Source organism: Phoenix dactylifera, chromosome 3 (genome assembly GCF_051530095.1).
Source record: "Phoenix dactylifera cultivar Ajwa chromosome 3, Ajwa_hap1_PhDact_Kaust_v1.1, whole genome shotgun sequence".
In the NCBI taxonomy this organism is placed as follows: domain Eukaryota; kingdom Viridiplantae; phylum Streptophyta; class Magnoliopsida; order Arecales; family Arecaceae; genus Phoenix; species Phoenix dactylifera.
Window position 1 is genome coordinate 31,423,626 of NC_143192.1, and position 18,864 is coordinate 31,442,489.

At 39.3% G+C, this 18,864-nt stretch overlaps 1 protein-coding gene and 1 pseudogene across 11 annotated transcripts in view; both read left to right on the top strand.

Annotated features, from left to right (window-relative positions):
- On the top strand, window positions 1-8,701 carry LOC148714304 (putative disease resistance protein RGA3; annotated as a pseudogene). Its single transcript, XR_015976192.2, has 2 exons — window positions 1-3,024; window positions 8,265-8,701. The product of XR_015976192.2 is annotated as a putative disease resistance protein RGA3 (transcript).
- Window positions 8,265-18,864, top strand: part of LOC103708303 (spindle assembly checkpoint component) — a 19,940-nt gene continuing 9,340 nt past the window's right edge. For 7 of the 10 annotated variants that reach the window (XR_005507757.3, XM_039117774.3, XM_039117775.3 and 4 more), the window contains exons 1-7: window positions 8,265-8,368; window positions 9,391-9,622; window positions 9,709-9,878; window positions 9,958-10,020; window positions 10,155-10,174; window positions 10,285-10,329; window positions 18,335-18,402. Coding sequence is in view for 9 of the 10 variants with exons in the window: in XM_039117774.3 (XP_038973702.3) it covers window positions 9,550-9,622; window positions 9,709-9,878; window positions 9,958-10,020; window positions 10,155-10,174; window positions 10,285-10,329; window positions 18,335-18,402 (439 nt within the window). In the remaining variant the exon portion in view is untranslated. The remainder of the gene's footprint in view (window positions 8,369-9,390; window positions 9,623-9,708; window positions 9,879-9,957; window positions 10,021-10,154; window positions 10,175-10,284; window positions 10,330-18,334; window positions 18,403-18,864) is intronic. The other 3 variants (XM_088717956.2, XM_088717957.2, XM_088717961.2) reach the window with 1 other exon arrangement.

Genomic DNA, 18,864 nt, shown 5'->3' on the forward strand with positions numbered 1-18,864 from the left:
TGATGAGCTCAGGGATGTTGCGTATGATGCGATTGATGTGTTGGATGAATTTGCCACAGAAGCTCAACGCCGGCAGTTGATCCCATAGCGCAGGTACGCAACTCCTTATCTATAGTTAACCCCAAGCGTGCACAGTTTAGGTATGAGATGTCCCATAAGATCAAAGAAATAGAGCAGAGGCTGGAATTTCTTGGAAGAAGGCAGAATGAGTTCGGTTTAAGACGGGCAGACGGAGCAAGGCATCATGGGGAGGGGAGTGAACTCCCTCAGACCACCTCAATGGATCCACCAAATGCTTTGGGTCGGGAACATGATAAACAGAGAATTGTTGAGCGGTTGATATCATCAGATGGGGCGGTTGAAGCTGGAATTTCTGTACTTCCTGTTCTTGGGATGGGTGGTCTGGGGAAGACGACCCTCGCTCAGCTAGTCTACAATGATGAGACTGTGGAAAAGCATTTTGAATTGAGGTTGTGGGTTCATGTCTCCCGTAATTTCGATGTCTTTAAGCTTACCGAAGCCATAACAGAATCCATAGATGGTGTTGCATGTGGGAACACCAAACTAGACACTCTTCAGAAACACCTTCAGAAGAAACTGGATGGGAGGAGATACCTGCTCGTCTTGGATGACTTCTGGAATGAAAACCCGCAAGAGTGGGATAGGCTGAGAGCCCCCTTGCTCTCTGGGGCAAAAGGAAGTAAGGTATTAGTTACTACAAGGATCAAGGAAGTCTCAGACATGATGGGCACCACAACCTACTTTTTGCATGGTTTATCAGATGATGACTGCTGGTCTTTGTTCTGCCAGCATGCGATGGGCCAGAACACGCATGCATATTCCTCTCCAGATAAGGTTGGGAAAGAAATTGTGAAGAAGTGCAAGGGATTGCCTTTAGCAGCAATAGCTTTGGGTCATAGGTTGCGCAAGATTACCGATCGGAGCAAGTGGGAAGCAATTCTACAAAACGAGAGCTGGGAATCCTCCGGTGGGAACAGCGACATCTCGCGTGCTGTTGGTTCAAGCTATCAGCAATTGCCTGCGCATCTTAAGCGATGCTTCGCGTATTGTTCCATAATTCCGAAAGGTTTCGAGTTTGAGAAGGAGTTCATAGTCCAGTTGTGGATGGCGCAAAATTTTATTCAGCCCACAGGAGGAGAACGAATAGAAGACACAGGTTGCCGCTACTTTGATTCCCTTGTGAGAAGGTCATTCTTCCAGCTCTCGCATTTTGAGTATAAGAGCGGCCAACCTAGATACACGATGCATGATCTTATTCATGACTATGGACAGCATGTGTCGGCAGGGGAGTGTTGCACAATGGAGCTTGGCAAGCAATACAATTTCTCCGAGAAGACTCGGCACTTGTCGTTGATCTATGACCAGTTTGTGCAGAATGACTCAAGGCACTCACGTGCACGTAATCAACGGAGTATATTTGATGCACTTCATAGTTTGAAGGGTTTGTACACACTTATACTTGTCAGGGGATCCGCATCCAATAGCTTGGTCATCCCTGACAACTTTGCTGAGAAATTTGGAAGGCTGCGTACTTTGGATTTGAGCGATTCTGGCCTGGTTGTTCTTCCAGACTCGATCGGTGATCTGAAGCATCTTCGGTGCCTCCAGCTTCGAAACACAAATATTACAAGGCTGCCGGAATCAGTGGATTGCCTTTACAACCTTCAAACTTTGGGGCTTCGAAATTGTTATTACCTTGAATAGTTGCCCGCGCACATGAAAAATCTGCAAAAGCTAAGGCATCTTGATCTGCATCTTGATGATGATTCACAGGAAGCTATGCCTATAAGACATAAGTTAAGATCAATGCCACCGGAAATAGGACTACTAACTGATCTCCAAACATTGTCGAGATTCGTTGTAAGTACAAAGGCTAGATGTGGGGTATCAGAGTTGCAGAACTTGAATGACATCCATGGGGAACTTTTCATCTCAAACCTCCAACTTGTTCGGCATGGAGAAGAAGCTGTGAAGGCAGATTTAGCAAGCAAACAATACATTCAGAAGTTAGAGTTACAGTGGAGTTATGCTATGGGAGTTGGACAGCAAGTTCTACCCAGTCTCCAACCTCACAATAACCTCAAAGAGCTCGCAATAGTAGGCTACGGTGCCACAATATTTCCAACTTGGATGGGAATTTCTTCCTTTTCAAATCTAGTGACTTTAAGGCTCTCTGATTGCAAGAACTGTGAAAGTCTCCCACCACTCGGACAGCTGCCTATGTTGAGAGATCTCTATATAAAAGGCATGGACAGAGTGCAGCTTGTAAATTGTGCATTTTGTGGTGCCCATGGCAACAGGGCCTTTCCATCTCTCCAAAAGCTACATTTTGAAAGCATGCCCAGCTTGCAGGTATGGTATGGAGATGATGGCTGTGCGCTCCATTGCCTTCGTGAGCTTGCTATTAAGGACTGCATTGATTTGCGGCAACTCATCCACAATCTTCCTTCCTTGAAAATATTGAAGATTGAAGGTTGCCCAAGATTGATTGGCTTGCCAAGTTTCCCATCACTTCATTCCTTAGAAGCGAGGGCGAGTGGTGACTGGATTTGGGAGTCATGGCGTTGTCTTGCTTCACTCTCCTCCCTGACCCTCAGTTGGTTGCCAACAAGTACCTTTCCCTCAGGACTACTTAGCTGCCATGCCTCTCTGCGTCGCCTGGAAATCAGTCACTTCAAGCAACTGCTATCATTGCCTGATGATGGGCTTCCCAGAGGCCTCGTCTACTTTGAACTTAAGCACTGTCCTCAGCTTACTTCTCTGCCCAATGGACTTCAAGACCTCGAAGCATTAGAAGAATTGGAAATTCATGATTGTGAGCAGCTTGCACACTTACCAGAAGGGTTCCAGAACCTGAACTCTCTCATTCGCCTTGAGATTTCAGACTGCCCATGTCTCTTGTCCTTGCCAACTGACGGTCTTCCCCCTTCTGTTAAGTTTTTGAGCATCAACAACCGACCCAATCTCCGCTGAAGTGCCAAAGATCCTGCACATCTTCTTGAGGTTTGCTATCCAGTGGTTTCTTCCTTTTGATTTGCACATCTTTATGGATGACACATTGATCAAGATGCAGGCATATGTTATACAATTTTTTCATATATGGCAGCATCGACATTTTACTTTTATCTATTATTTATGATCAGTTGATTACTATTTACTATACTAGCTTGTATATTTTGCAGAAAACTGTATCATAAATCATGTGAATTTGCCATGTTTAGGATGTAAGACATGTCATTTTAGAAGAAGTGGCCGAGGGAATTTAACCTTACATATTTTTTCCTTTTTCGTTTTCTTCTTGAAAAAGGATGAAAATTCAGTTTCATTTCAATCAAACATTATATGTTATACATTGAAATCATTAATTTGATGAATTTGATCTGAAATATTTATATCAAATTCATATCTGAATATTAGTTTTATTGTTTAAAGAGTCGCATATTGAGATTCAATATTGTTTCGGTGAGGACCTGTGCGGGCATGTGTTTAGTCCCATCGATTATCTGCCGGATAGATCTTGAGTACTTATATAAGATTAAGGAACGTGAATAATATCTTATGGCTAGCCATTTTGGGTGAGATCCTAAATTGTTACAAATGGTATCAGAGCAGATCTGACTCAGACCTATGCGGAGTAGAGGACATTGTAGCGCGAATTCATTAGGGTTAATCACATGCCGATCGTAGTGCTTATAATTAGATTTGAATGTATTTGAATCCTTAACCTGACGAGGATATCAGGGCTTAAAAGGAGAAAGTATGTGAGGACTTGTGCCTTCTAGCTAGCCATTTTAGGTGAGGTCCTGGGTTGTTAGAAAGAAAAAAACCCCAGCCAGATTTTTGGGTGCAGAACGTTTGTGTATGCGGGATGGCGAGTGCTGACTTTCCATCTTGGTCGTGCGTCGTAATTGTCGGAATTAGCCAGATTTTTGGGTGTGGAACGTTTGTCCATGCAGGATGGTGAGTGCTAACTTTCCATCTTAGCTGCGTGTCGTAATTGCCGAAATTAGCTAGATTTTTGGGAGCTGAATATTTGTCCGTGCAGGATGGCAAGTGCTGATTTTCCATCTTAACCGCATGTCATAATTGCTGAAATTAGCGAGATTTTTGGGTGTGGAATGTTTGTACATGTGGGACGGCGAGTGCTGACTTTCCATCTTGGCTGTGTGTCGTAATTGTCAGAATTAACTAGATTTTTGGGTGGGGAAGGTTTGTCCGCGTGGGATGGCCAGTGCTGACTTTTCATCTTGGCCGCACATAGTAATTGCTGGAATTAACTAGATTTTTGAGTGTAGGATGTTTATTCGTGCGGGATGGCTAGTGCTGACTTTCCATGTTAGCCGCGCGTCTCCCTATTTCTTTTCCTCTCTTGAGCTCGACCATCACCTATCCTGCTTCTCTTCTTGTTCTTTTTCTTCTCTCTCCCTCTCCCTGTCTTCGGCATCGCTGGCACCCATTACCAGGCCTTGACGACACCTTTGATCAAGTCGCTAACCAAAGAACTTCCATCTCTCTTATTTCAAAGGTGAGTCTCCAGATCCTATCCCTTCTCTAACTTATTTTGTTCATATCTCACCGAATAGAAGCTAAGATTCCTTTTTAGAGAAACCTACTCAAAGAACTCTACTCTTCCAACATGATCGGATATGTTCGTATTCTGAAACTGGAACACTTGTAGCCTCTCATTTCCATGGCTTTTTGGGTTCAGGTTTTGGGCAATCACGGGCATCATTTTATTGCTCACCACATGTTTGATGGATGCCTCAACTGGATGTTGTCTCAAAATTCGGTAATTATTCTTTTGTTATGCAAAAGAGAAAAAAAATGAAGATCCCATCTCTTGCTTTATTCCTTCTCTCTCTATCTCTCCAATGATGTTGATCTACCCGTGTTGGTCGGACCTTATTTCTAGATTGGCAGCCCAAACCCATCAAATCCCCATATTTCACCTCTCTGATTTTTGGTCCATCAAGATCTCGACCTCTTTCCTTGAACCACTAGAGTTCTGGGGCGTCGCCATAGCCGACCATCCAAGATAAGACATTTTGATCTATGTTTATTTCCCTCATATGGACACTGAACTCATTTTTCCAAGTGCAGATCATTGTTAGGCAACCTAATTGTAATAGCTATACGAATTTTGCCTTTTTGTCCAATTATAATCTATTCCGTTTCATAAAGCTGATTTTTCCATGTTTAAGTCTATGGCTCAAATAATTGACTTGTTTCTGCCTTTGATCATATGGTATCTTATACTTACATTTGAAAGCCATTGATTCTTTTTTCCCTTTTGATCTCGCTTGATCATTAATTATGTTGAATTACATGTTAGATTCTATTGATGCTAAACATCAAACTACTTTGATCGTTGTGGGGTCTATGACTTATCTGTATTTGACCATCTCTTGATTGCTTTTGCCACATGTGTTTTTCTTGAGTTTGATAGCAAAGGCTTTTAAAATTGGATATATGCCGTAAGGTCATCTGTAGCTAGTCAAAATAGATGTTTCTTTCTCTAGTCCATGTTGCAAATCCCACATAACTCATATAAGCATATCCAGAAATGCACGGTTCCATATCCAGAAATGCATGGTTCCATTAGGGCATGTGGACTTATGATCTTAAAAGGAATATGGCTACATTGGTTGTATTATAGCCTTGATGCAAAATTAAGCAAGCACAACATCCATTCATGTATGCTTTTGTAAGATCATATTGAAATACAATGACAAATTACCAAATAGTGGTATTTAGCTCAGTTGTATTTGCTCAAAAAGTCTTTCATCCCAATATATCTTTTTCCCATTTTAACTACGTCCTAGTTTGAAGTAAAATCCTCTATTAGCGGTCAATGTTGGAATGATTTTTGATCCTTCATTATGACCCTCCTACTAGTAGATCCTCATCTTGCCCCAACTGATCGAGATCAACAACCTTGATCATGTTGTCCCTTCTATGATCTGATCAAATTTGGGATGTCGGGCACCATCACCTGGCTAATCCTTCTCCCTCCGCCTTCCAGTTTGGGTATGAAGCTCGATCAAGTCCATTTTGAACCTCTAAATTTTTTTAAGAAAATTTTAAATAGTTGAATATGAATTAATTTATATTCTTAAATGGCTTCTAATAGGTGTAGTCGATTTGCCAAATCGAACCTAGTGATCTTTGGGTGTACCAAGGTAAGTGACCCTGGCGCAAACCTTATTAATTTCAAATTATTGATTAATTTTAGATATAAAATTATGAATTATATTTGACATGATTGATCCTACATTTTCTTAAAAATTTAGGATCAAGCATATGCTTGTAAATGTTCCATATTTTTGGCCAAATAGCATCCTTACTAAATACTTTATTGTAGATGATTTACATATGAATTATGATTATGAAAAATTGCATGAAAATGATATATATATGGCGTGATTATCCATTTTAAATTTTTGCGATGCCATTTAGCATTTCCAATCTATTTATAAAGGTATGATTTATGAAGAATATGAAATATTTTACGAGCTCTCAGATAGCTATGACTGTCTCTAGAAATAGAGGCCAATCAATACCCTAGAGCTAGCATCTAACGAAAATGGCCCTCTGCCAACGGGTTAAAGTTGGTAACGAATATGAATTATAAAATCTTTTCGATTACGAAGACGACCCTGTCACGGGTTATAGTGACCGTAGCGCGAAAATCTGTGAGCACTGTTTTGATTAAAAGTATGGATAAATGGCAAATATTTGACAATTATGAATATTTTAAATTGTACTTTCAGCTTGACAAACTTGCATGATGCATACATGATTGGCTTGTTACGACAGTTTGTTATTATGTTTATGAAATATTTTATTATAGTGTAATTTTATTTTCCAAATGATGCATTGAATTATATAAAAATTTATGCTTGATCTGGTAAGATGGTGCATGGTTACTTACTGAGCCAAAAAGCTCATTTGTCTTTTTATGTTTTTTTTTTGTTTCAGATAATTAAGGTTGCTAGGAGCGAGGAAGAATTAATGACTGAAGAATGAAACAATAAAGCTTGAAGCATAGTTGCAAGCTATCAATAAGTATAGTTATGTCTATGAATTCGTATGTTGGATTTAGATGTCTTGTACCCGCTTCTTTTTGTTTAGCAAATGGAATTGGACAAATATTTTCTTATTATGCTATATGAATTGTTATTGTAGGCTTCGTGTTATTGTGGGCAATATCCTACGGTAGCACGACCATGTCATGCTCCGGATCTGGGGCGTGACAATTTCTGTTGGAGAAAACTCGGGGAGATAAATCACAATGTTTAAAGAAGAAGTGCTTACTTGATGATGGTTAAACAGCATTGCTGGTTAATACTATAGCTTCGTACAGAAAGTGGCTGATGTGAAAAGTGAGAGATTTTAAAAACTTTCTTAAACATGACACCTTGAGTGGCATTGGCTAATAGAGTTAACCCTGTCTTTTAGGCAGGTCAACATTTGAAGGAAGTACAAATTTTTGATGATTTCTTTCTTGAGGAACCAGTGGATGATCCTGCAATGCTCATAATAACGCCCCATAGGATGCCCGTAAAGCTTCTTATCAACATTAGATTTATTGGCCTTTGCAATTTTCTGGCTCCTGCAAGGAGCTGCGATGAATGGACCGATGGAGTTCGGTAGGTTTACTTTGGGCTGCATAAAGGTTGATTAGGGGCCCTTTGGTTCAAACAATTTGTCTTGGTGTTTTTTTCTTTTGAAGAAAACAACTGTCTCGGTTTTGGAAATTGGCTGTAATTACCTGTGCTCTTGCCTGGCTTATTATGATTGGTGACTGGTTTCCTTTCTCAGCTGCAAGCCTTTTAAGTTTCTTGCATGCTTCATGAAGTGAACCAAGTTTCCATCTCATCATGCTTTCAATGTCAAGGTGAGGGGTCAATGAATTGAGGTCATGACCGTCTCTTGATCCCTCTCCCCTGACTAGCCTTCAGGACAGAAGGTGGCCTTGGTTCTATATGCTACAGGGGAATCACTAATCAGCCGCCTAATTTGTACATCTCTAGTGGCCTCATCAATCTAGGAACCATTAACTGCTTCCTGGCTGCCCTCTGCACTTCAAAACTTCTGAAGATATAGCTATGAAAGACTTTCTGCAGTTTGATTCCTACTCAGATATGTGCATGAACCTAACTTGAATGAATTGTTTTGAGATTTTCTCCTGTTCTTTACCTCTTTCTTAGTGATGCTTTGCCACCGTGCTTCATTCAATTCAGGCAATGGAACCAAGATGAGGAAGCCAAGGACTGAGCCCAAGATCGCAAAGAACTGGTAGTTTCTGCCGTTGAGCCCCAGCATACAATGTCGGCCGTTATCCAAGGTTCAAGCACATTTCAAATCACATGTTGTTTTTGCTTCGGGAAGAAAAGAAAAAAAAATCATTGTTGCCTTGGCTTAATATTGCAATTTACTGGATGAGGTACAATATAGCATGTGTATTTGCATGCATTGTTTTTTATAGGTCTATGCTGAAAAATAACCAGCAGTAGTGGTTCTGAATCTCAACATCATCTTTCATGCCTTTTGAGCCCTGGATGTCTGAAAGTTGATATGCAATCCTTATCTATCATGGCTATCATGTGAGAGGCTCTATAAGTTTTTAATTGTTGTAAGAGTTCAAGTTAATAGTATCATATTGCTTCTTCATAGAAAACTGTCCCAAAAGCTTAAATTGTTTTGGGGGTGGGAGATCAACAATTTATATCAACCTAGGTCATGCCTGCGAATCAAGAACAGTTCAAGACAATGTCAAAAAAGATTTAAATAACAGGAATGAGTTGAAACATGAAAAGACACGAGCACATAAACAGGTAAAATTGGCTTGAATGAGATTTGCGTCCATGACCTTTGGCTCTGATATTATGTTGACCTATCACCAGACCTCAAAATTGTTAGGGAAGCGTCGACAATTTAGGCGTGGACATTGTAGGGCCAAGCTCTAAAGCATAGCTAGTGATCTAAAAGGACTCTTTCCCGCGAATAGAGGACATTTAGGTAGGTTACAACCCAGATATTTGATAACAATCATTACAATGGCTACCATATCTGTTGGTCCTATCTTTTGCCTTATATAAATAGAGTAATGAAAGAAAAAAATAGCAGCCACTGTAACAAATTATTTATTGTTACAAGAATCCATTATAATTATTTGTATGTGCAGTGTTTATTTAAATAAAGTGATATTTTAAATTTAAATTTTGCATTTACTCCTTCCAGAAAGAATTTGTACCAGCTCCAAATAACAATTTTTATTAACTAACTAGAGATTCGGAAGAAAAATACCATCATTTGTTCCCTTCTTCGCCATTACCTTCTGCTTTAACAACCGTTACCGTTATTTAGGCCTTGCTTGCGTCCCGAGACGCAAGCGTAACGGCCGTCCCATTTAGCATAAAGCCTCTGTATAAATGGGGTTCGTTGATCATAAAGCGGGAAGCAGGAGAGCGAGACTGAAGTGAAGCTCTCTCTCACTCTCCTTTTACTTTGCTTTGCTTTCCGGCCATGGCGAGCGGCGAGCCCCAGAAGCAACTCCTCTCGCTAATCCGCGATTTCGTCGCCGAGAAGTCCCAAGGAGGTACCCTCGAGATTTTAACCCTCCCTTCTCTTCTCCACCCTTCGCTCCATCCCGATCCATCCTTCTTCCTCCCCAATTTGATCCAGAGCGCAGGGTTGCGGATCTTAAGAAGCGATTCCTCGAGGTCCAGACCGATCTGGACGCCGCCAATGCCCATCTGGAGGCGGCCAAGCGGACCAAGGAGGTGAGCGAGCAGGAGCTCAAAGGCTCCCAGGTTCAGCTTTCCATGGCCTTTGCCTCGATCAAAACTCAGGAGGTCTCAATCCTTCTTCTTCTTGTCATCATCGTCGACTTGATCCTGCAATCGTTTCTCTGATTCGAAATCCTGGTCCCAGGCGAGGATTTTTCTGCTGCAGGAGGAGATTTCGAAGGTCGGATCGGATCTGGATGCACTCAAGGTAGTGTGCCGAGCTAGTTTGATATCAAGTTTTCTAGAGTATTATCTTCTTACTTAGATTGCTGATTTTGTTTATGGAATTTTCTCGGTTGAAATCTGGACAATGGTTGTGTTGTTGCTGCTGCTCGCTTAAAGGCTGAAGAGAACGTGCAGCGGTATATACTTTATATGGAATTCTTTTTTTTTTGGTCTTTTGGTCCCCCATGCTGTTCCCTTGTGCAATTTAATGCATGCCTAAATTCTTGTGTTGTGTCTGTCGACGCAGAGATGAGTTTATTAGCACGATGAATGAGTTGAACGTGAAGATAAGGTCAACCTTGCCTCTGCTCTATCTCATTCCATCTAGAGTTCTTTGGGTAGTTTAAGTACAGGTCTTTCATTTTCTTTCATAATTTGACCATCATTTGAATTTCAATGTTTATGTATGTCTGTTTAATTTTTGTTACATGCATCAACATACGAACTTTCTACAACAGACATGCTATGATATTGGAAATCTATTTATTTGATTTAGCAATGAAACAGAAATTCTGCAACAAAATAAGGCACTTTACTGTTTGCGCCGATAGAAGAAGCATGGTTGCCTGAGTGATTTTATATAAATGATAGCCCCTAAATGTTCATTCTGTTGCTTTTTATGTCTTTAAACTTTTTAATGTATAAAGTGTTTATATATGTGTGGGTGTGTGTTTCCTTTTATTTCCCTGTAAATTTTGATGTTTAAAGTTTCGAAATTGGACTATATTGACAGAGTTCGAATATAGATGCTATACATGCACCCCTGAATTGATGTTTGGATTCTTTTGTAACTCTATGTACTTGGTTCGATAGTCTAAGAATAATTACATTCATTCAGCATTTACTTCTCAGGTTTTATGAGCATCTCTTAATCCTTACGAAGGTTTCTGATTCTGTATGCTTTACCTAATAGTGCTTGTTGATATTCAGTATCACATATTATAACGTCACCCTTTCCAGAATTATCCTTTCGAAGCCTGCCATCAGTCATTAATTGTAGTTGTTGATTGCCATCTACAAGTTTGGAATCAGGTCAAACTATATAAATCTGATTTATTTCACAAAAGGATATCTTTTTCACCAGCTACAAAGAGTTGTAATTTTGTCATTGGTGAGTTTTAAACGCATTCTTTGACCAATAAATCATAGTTGCAATTAGAATGTTCTCTTTTATTGACCAATTTTGAAGCTTCTAATTATGTATGAGGATCTGTGTGGGCGTGTATTTAGTCCCACATAGGTTATTCGTCGGAAAGATCTCGAGTACTTATAAGGAACCTAAAAAATATCTTCCGGCCAATTTTTTTGGATGAGGTCCTAGGCTGTTACAAATAGTATTGGAGCGGATCCAGCCCATGCGGATAAGGGCTGATCGTGGTATTTGTGATTAGATTTGAATGGATTTGGATTCTTAGCTTGACAAGGATGTCAGGATTAAAATGGAGGAGTATATGAGGATCCATGTGGGCGTGTGTTTAGTCCTATATCGGTTATTCGTTGAAATATCTTTTAGCTAGCATTTTAGAAATATTTAAACTGAAAAAATATGGTTTTGGTTCGAATTTTCAAAAAATCAATTCGAACTGATAAAACTGGCCCAGACTTCTCCAATATAAAATCGGCCCAGGTTTAAAAGACAACCACGCGTCCTCTCCCTCTTCCTCATCGGAATCATCTGACTCACTATCTTCTTTAGAGATTGTAGACTTCAATGCAATAGTTTTTCTTTTCTTAACCTCTTCTTCAGTATTTTCCTTCTTATTCAAGTCATGAGTCATGAGTGACCCTAGGAGTTCTTCTAGCTGAAAAGTATTGAGGTCCTTAGCCTCTTGAATTGCGGTTACTTTGGCCTTCCACATACGCGGTAGAGACCTGAGAATTTTACGCACCAATTCAGAGTTAGTATATGATTTGCCTAAGCTTTTGAGACCATTTATTATATCAGTAAATCTTGTAAACATTTCAGTTATATTTTCATAAGGTTCTATTTTAAATAATTCATACTTGTGTACAAGTATATTTATCTTTGATTTTTTAACATGATTTGTACCTTCATACGTAACTTCTAATCTATCTCAAATTTTCTTAGCGGAATTACATGTTGATATTTTGTTAAATTCATTTGCATTAATTGAGCAATAGAGGACATTCATGGCTTTGGCATTAAGTTGAGCCATTCTTTTATCATTGTCATTCCAATTCTTTTGTGGCTTAGGGATGACCATGCCATCTATACTAATGGTGGGTGTGTGTGGTCCTTCGACTATGATTTTTCATATATCATAATCTAGTGCTTGTATAAATATTCTCATTTTTTCTTTCCAATAGGTGTAATTCGTGCCATTAAATAGGGGTGGTCTATTTGTTGATTGTCCCTCAGATAGAGAGCTACCAATTTGAGTTGTCATGATCTTTGGCTCTTGATCATGAGATCAACAATTAATACTAGAGCACCCGCTCTGATACCACTTATTGCCCAAGATAACAACCCAAGAGGAGGGGGGGATGAATTGAGTTTTCTAAATTTTAAGGCCTTAAATTTTACTTATAGATGGATGAATACTTTAGCTTATGTAAATTGTATAAGTGCAATTGAAACAAAACAAACACAATACAAACACAAGCAAAGTATAGTGGTTCGGTGCACTCTAAGGAACCTAAGTCAACTTTCCAAGTGTTTTCTTGGAAATTCACTATAATCCCTCAGATTACAGTTGGATTGTTTTACCGGACTCACAATCCAAAAATCCTATAATTGGTTTTACGGGATCACCAATTAAACCTAACCGTTGGTTTTACGGACTTACCAACAACCTACACCGTTGGTTTTACGGGCTCACCAATAAACCTTACAAGGAATGAAAGAAAAAAAATATAAAGCTTCTAAATGAGCAAGTAACACAATTATGCACTCAAAGAAGAGGTAAGAGAATTGTTACGGGGGGTTCTCCGAATTTAGTCCCACATCGACCGTGTAGCGGGAAGGTCTGTGCCATATAATGGGGGGCTCAATAACCCTTTCCTCAGGAGGCGCCTTTTGTGGGGCAAAACTGTGAGACGCCATGAGGAGGGCTCCGGGTACGCTCGACCCCCAAATCGGACCCAAAGCGGACAATACCTTCTGAGGGACACTTTCTCTTCCGCTGCTCGGATCGGTGGGGACTCTGCTGGTGACGGAATGCAAATCCCGCATCAGATGGCGCTAGAAGGAGGGCCTCGGCCCTCCGCCTATCCAGTAAGGAGCCGACCCGGGCACAGGACCTTCCCGCTGGGGGGGCTGTGTTACGGAGAGTTCTCCGAATTTAGTCCCACATCGACCGTGTAGCGGAAAGGTCTGTGCCATATAATGGGGGGCTCAATAACCCTTTCCTCAGGAGGCGCCTTTTGTGGGGCAAAACCGTGAGGCGCCGTGAGGAGGGCTCCGGGTACGCTCGACCCCCAAATCGGATCCAAAGCGGACAATACCTTCTGAGGGACACTCTCTCTTCCGCTGCTCGGATTGGTGGGGACTCTGCTGGTGACAGGGTGCAAATCCCGCATCAAGAATAATTATCACTTTGTAGATTGCTCTTCTCTTCTTTACCAAGGTTGTTTCACTCCTCAAGGGGTTGGTAGAGCTCTTGAAGATACTTGAAGACTGCTCAACCACCTTCTTTCAGAATTTGAATGAAGCAACGAATGATGAACACTAGGAATATCTTTTCTTTTGAATGCACCCTTTGATTTTGCAAAAGATGCCTTCCTCTGATGAATAGTGGCTTTTAAATACCTCTCTAACCTCTATTAGTCACTTTCTAGCTGTTGGAATGGAGAAACTAGCTGTTTCTAGCCGTTGGAGCCTCAAAATGTACTTCTGCAGAACTAGCCATTATGCTGTCAGTCGTGCTTGGGTCGACTCAAATTTTGCTGAGGTCGACTCGAGCTACTGTGCCATAGCCTGGGGTTGACTCAAATATTTTTGGGGTCGACTCAATTTTCAGTGGGGTCGACTTGAGCTTGGTTGGGGTCGACTCTGACAGAAAATCCAAAGAGCAGTTTTTTTGATGTTTCAAGCTGAGGTCGACTCAACTTTTTCTGGGGTCAACTCGAGCTCCAGTGGGGCCGACTCAAGCTTGGTTGGGGTCGACTCTGACAGAAATTCCAGAGAGTTATTTTTCTGATGTTTCAAGTTGGGGTCGACTCGACTTTTTCTGGGGTCGATTCGGGCTCCAGTGGGGTCGACTCGAACTTACTTGGGGTCGACTCTGTCAGTGAATCCAGAGAGCTATTTTCTTGTGAAACTTGTTGGGGTTGACTCGAGCTTCAATGCTGATTTGTGGGGTCGACCTGAATCTTGTGCCAGGCATGCCAAATGTGCCAGTAGTGCCAGGGTTGACTCTTACTCTGTGCCAAGTGTTCAATAGTGTGCCACAGCGTGCCAAAGCGTGTCAAATGTATCAGAGTCGACTCTAAACTTCTTGGGGTCGACTCTAATCCTGATTTTCTACATCTTAAGATAAGTTTAGCATATAAAACCAATAAAATATATTCCAATTAATTTAGGATGCAAGGCTCATACAAGTTTCATCTCTTTGACTGGTAAAAAGACAAAATTGCCCCTTATTAAGAGAACTTCACTCTTAATTTTATCAAACTGAAAATTAGCTTTTTCCTCAAGTTTTTCTAATAGATTTATCCTTAGATAAGTTCTTGAAAGTTGTTTTAAATGTATAGGAAGAGTGTATCAAGAATGTATCGATTGTGCAGAATGTATCGATTGTGCAGAATGTATCGAGGATGTATTGCTTATTTCTTCCTTGAGTGTTTATTTACTTGATCAATTAAATTAATGGCATTAGCACTTTCATATGACCTCAATGGCTTTGTAGACATCAAAATAATACTAACATTCTCACCTTATTATAAAAGGGGCATGCTTATGAGTAGAGGTGCAAAAGGGGCACTCTTATTAATATATGCCCACAGGCAATTTGGAGGATAATTAATACAGGATATATAAATTCACAACCTTAAAGCGAATAATTGCTAGGATCACTGAATCTAATCAAGTCAAACTTTATCAAGATACAACCTCCTCATCTACGAGCAGGTCCATTATTACAGTACGATTGCAAAAAAAATCAAATAAAACAGAGCTTAGCAGCAAGAATAATTATAATTCATTAAAGACGGGACAAAGAAACATGTGGATCCACTCAAAAAACCAGGACCTCCGATCTTGAAATAGAAACCAGAAACCAGAAACCAAGACCGTGATTTAGATGACATCGAGTAGATCCACAAAGATTCAAGGATAACAACCAAAATCTGGTTCAAAAAATAGATCTTATCCTTCATTTTTTTCAAAATAAATGATGTAGGAAACATACTTTCCTTTTTAACGGATCCAAAACAGGTTGAAGAGATCAACACCTACCACCGTAAAAAAAACGAGCAGGAAATAAAAAGTAAAGAAAACGAATAACGGAAGAAGAAACAAACAAACAAACAAAAAATCAGAAAACAACAAATCAAATCCAAAAACAAGTAAAAGAGATGCCTTTATCAAATCCACTGCCATACAATCATCACAGATCCAAACCCCATAAATCAGAAGACAACAGATCACATCCAAAATAAGTAAAAGAGACGCCTTTATCACATCCACAGCCATATAATCATCACAGATCCAAAAGCCATAAATCAGACAATAGATCACATCCAAAAACAAGTTAACGAAAAAAATAATTATTTTAATTTTTTCTATTGAGAGAATAAGCTTACCTTTGAAGCTTAACAATTGTTGCTCCTCCAAGAAAGTGCAGCTGTGGAGATGGAGCTCCGTAGAGGTGCAGCAGATGGGTATATGGAGATGGAGATGACATATGAAAGGTTAAAACAAAAGATGCCCTAGGATATATTTGTCCTTTTAATTTGGTACTTCTTTAATTTAAGGGTAAAATAGGTATTATAAAAAATTTATTAAGTTTCAATTCCTTTCTCTCCAAATCCTCCCACTTATGGGAGGAAAGAAAGGAGAGACTTAGAGCCCAAAATTTTTCCTCCTATTCCCTCCTTTTCTTTTCCTTTCCCTCCACTAAAAGACTCCCAAATATCAAAATTTTTAACTTTCCCTTCCATTCCATTCCTTTCTCCTCAATTCCAAGTTTTCAAACGGAACCCTAGTCGCAGAGTGGTTAAGCTAAGCCTCCTATTCCTCTTCCTCTTCTCTGTTTTCCTAATTTCTTTTCTAAGATTTTTTTTTGGGCTTTGTCAGCTGGAAGCTAGGTAAGGCTTTCCTTCCTAAATTCAAATGGGAGCCTAAGCCCATTGGACAGAAGTCTGTTAGCCCAGCCCAACTTGATAAACCGAACCGAACCAAATATTTTGGATTAGTTTGAACTGGTTTTTGAAGATCGTCGGTGATGACACCCGAAAGCCCCAAACCCTAACCTTAACCGTCAATTGGGGCCAAAGATATTTGATTGAGGGTGATGGTGTTGTCTTTAGTGCTGTTCAAGGGAGGAAAGGGGGGGGGGGGGGGGAGGGTAGAGAGTGCGCAGTCAAAGTGGCCGAAGTAAGGGTTGAGGTGGGTTTTTATAAGCCAAATAGGTTGCCGAACCATTCTGATTTTGTGCCTGTATGGTTTGGTACTGGCCGAACTACCCAATTCAGGTTGTTTCGGCATATGCTGCTTTTGGCATTATCAGTTTAACACAAACTCCTGCTCCATACGTGTCACAAATGAAAGTTGTGCTGTATATGAGTATATCTAGCTTGGTTTGGCATCCATAAAGTTTTTATGCTTTCATTAATGAATGATTTCTTGCATTTTATTTCCACCACCAAAAATCCTTGTCCCATGTCTGGCTGCACTATAGGAATTGGGTGTGTAGCCATGTTACATCTCTTATTTTCAAGCCTTCTTCTTCTTCTTCTTTTGAACAATGACCTCGTCGGAAATTTTTTTGAATAATATATTATTGATGCTAGATGATGCACACTTACATCTATCAAATAGCATTTTATATTGGAAACTGTGAACTAACTAACTCCTTGTTGGTCATAAAATTTGGTGATCTGAAGTAAAATTTATTCAATGAAAGTGTTTGTTACAGGTGAATAGAAGAGCTAGAGTTCTTGTACCATGACCATGTAAGCATAAAATTTCTTCTTTCCTAATTCATTAGAATCAAACTTCATGTGAAATTAAGTTGTTAAAAGCTAAACAAATGCTTTCAAAATAATGACAAGTAACTTATTGACAATGTATTTCGTAAGCAACGTGTCTTATCACTTGAATGCACTTCCTCCCTGTGTGTTAGACATCTAAGTATTCTACCGTTTTGATGAAGTCTCGAATCACCTCTGAACTTTCCACCCCTTTTAGATGCTGATAAATTATTAAAGAGTGCTTCTTTAAATTCTTCTACATTATTCATCTTATTTGAAAATGCTATATGTTGCCTGAGAAAAATTTTATGCGCACCTTCTATATCATTCATATCATGTTCATTTTGCTGGACGGGAATGGATAATTAGTTCAGATATGTAACTAATATCTAGTTTTCTTTTTTTTTTTTCCTCCTTTCTCCCATTCTATACTTGTAACTTCAGTAGGCAGTTTTTGCATATTATTGTTCATGATTTCCATTTGTTGCAAAATTAAGGTTTTCTTTTCTGTAATCTAACTAACCAGTGTAAGGCTTCAATTCTACCAGTGTAAAATCAGTAAAAGGACATTTGAATTAAAGAATCCACACTATTAAACATCATATATTGCATCCAGAATGCCTAGGAATCAAAACTCTGCTCTGATTGAGGTTTTCTCTGTATGTATCAAGTAGTCTCAAAATAGACATTTTTAATGGCATGATCTTTTCTTATTCGGTTTATGGTTTATAAGCATCCAGTTGGATTTTGGTTTTTATGTGTTCCAAAATGTTTAGATCAAAGCGATGGTTCAAAGTTTTTATTTATATGGTCAGTAGTATGTTTTAGCATGATAATTCTGCTGATGCTGTTCATTTTCACAGGTAAGAAACCTCTTAAAAACATGATTACTTTGCCCTTTGTTTCTACAAAATCTAATGCTGCATATCATAATCAACAATTAGGAACCTCAGTGTAAAATATGTAAAATATCCATCATTGATTTTGCACCATTAGGTTGAGGCCTCAATTTGTTATAGCAATACTTTGATTTTGCACTGGTAGGATTGAAGACAATCCTTTTGGGGGTATACTAGCTTAATTCTTCAAACAAATATCTAGTTTTTTGCTTTTAGTGTGATTGTCTATATCTGTAACTTTTGCAGGCAATTTCAGGAGATGGTTGTCTGTGATTTCCAGAAACAACGATGCCCAGAACTTTCATCAGATAATGGTGAGTTGCTTTTGTTGATGCTAAAGTTTAGCAAATCTGGATAGGCAAAATCTCCTGAAATATGAGTCTTGTCATATGTCCGAAGTGGAATATTTAGGGGAATAGCTTCAGTCTTTTGTTCTGTAGTCAATATCTTCTTCCTTGAAAAATGTTCTGACTCATTTAAAGCTAACATGGAAAATTTCAGTGGGATGTATGATATTCAATGAGGACTGGTGTTTCACTAGACTGGTTTATGTTGTCAAATAAAAAAACTGGCAACTTGATTTTAGTATAAAATTTTTTGCCCCATTGGACCTCTTTACAATTTACAGTCATTTTTATCACAGGTTGCCAGTTTGCAAAGTGGTAATCTGTAATAAGTATAAAGGGATTTATAGTTTCTTGCATGTTGCAGTACAAGATATATGAAATTTAAATGCAAATTGGTTTTAATCAAAAGTGAGACTTCAATTTTTTTTT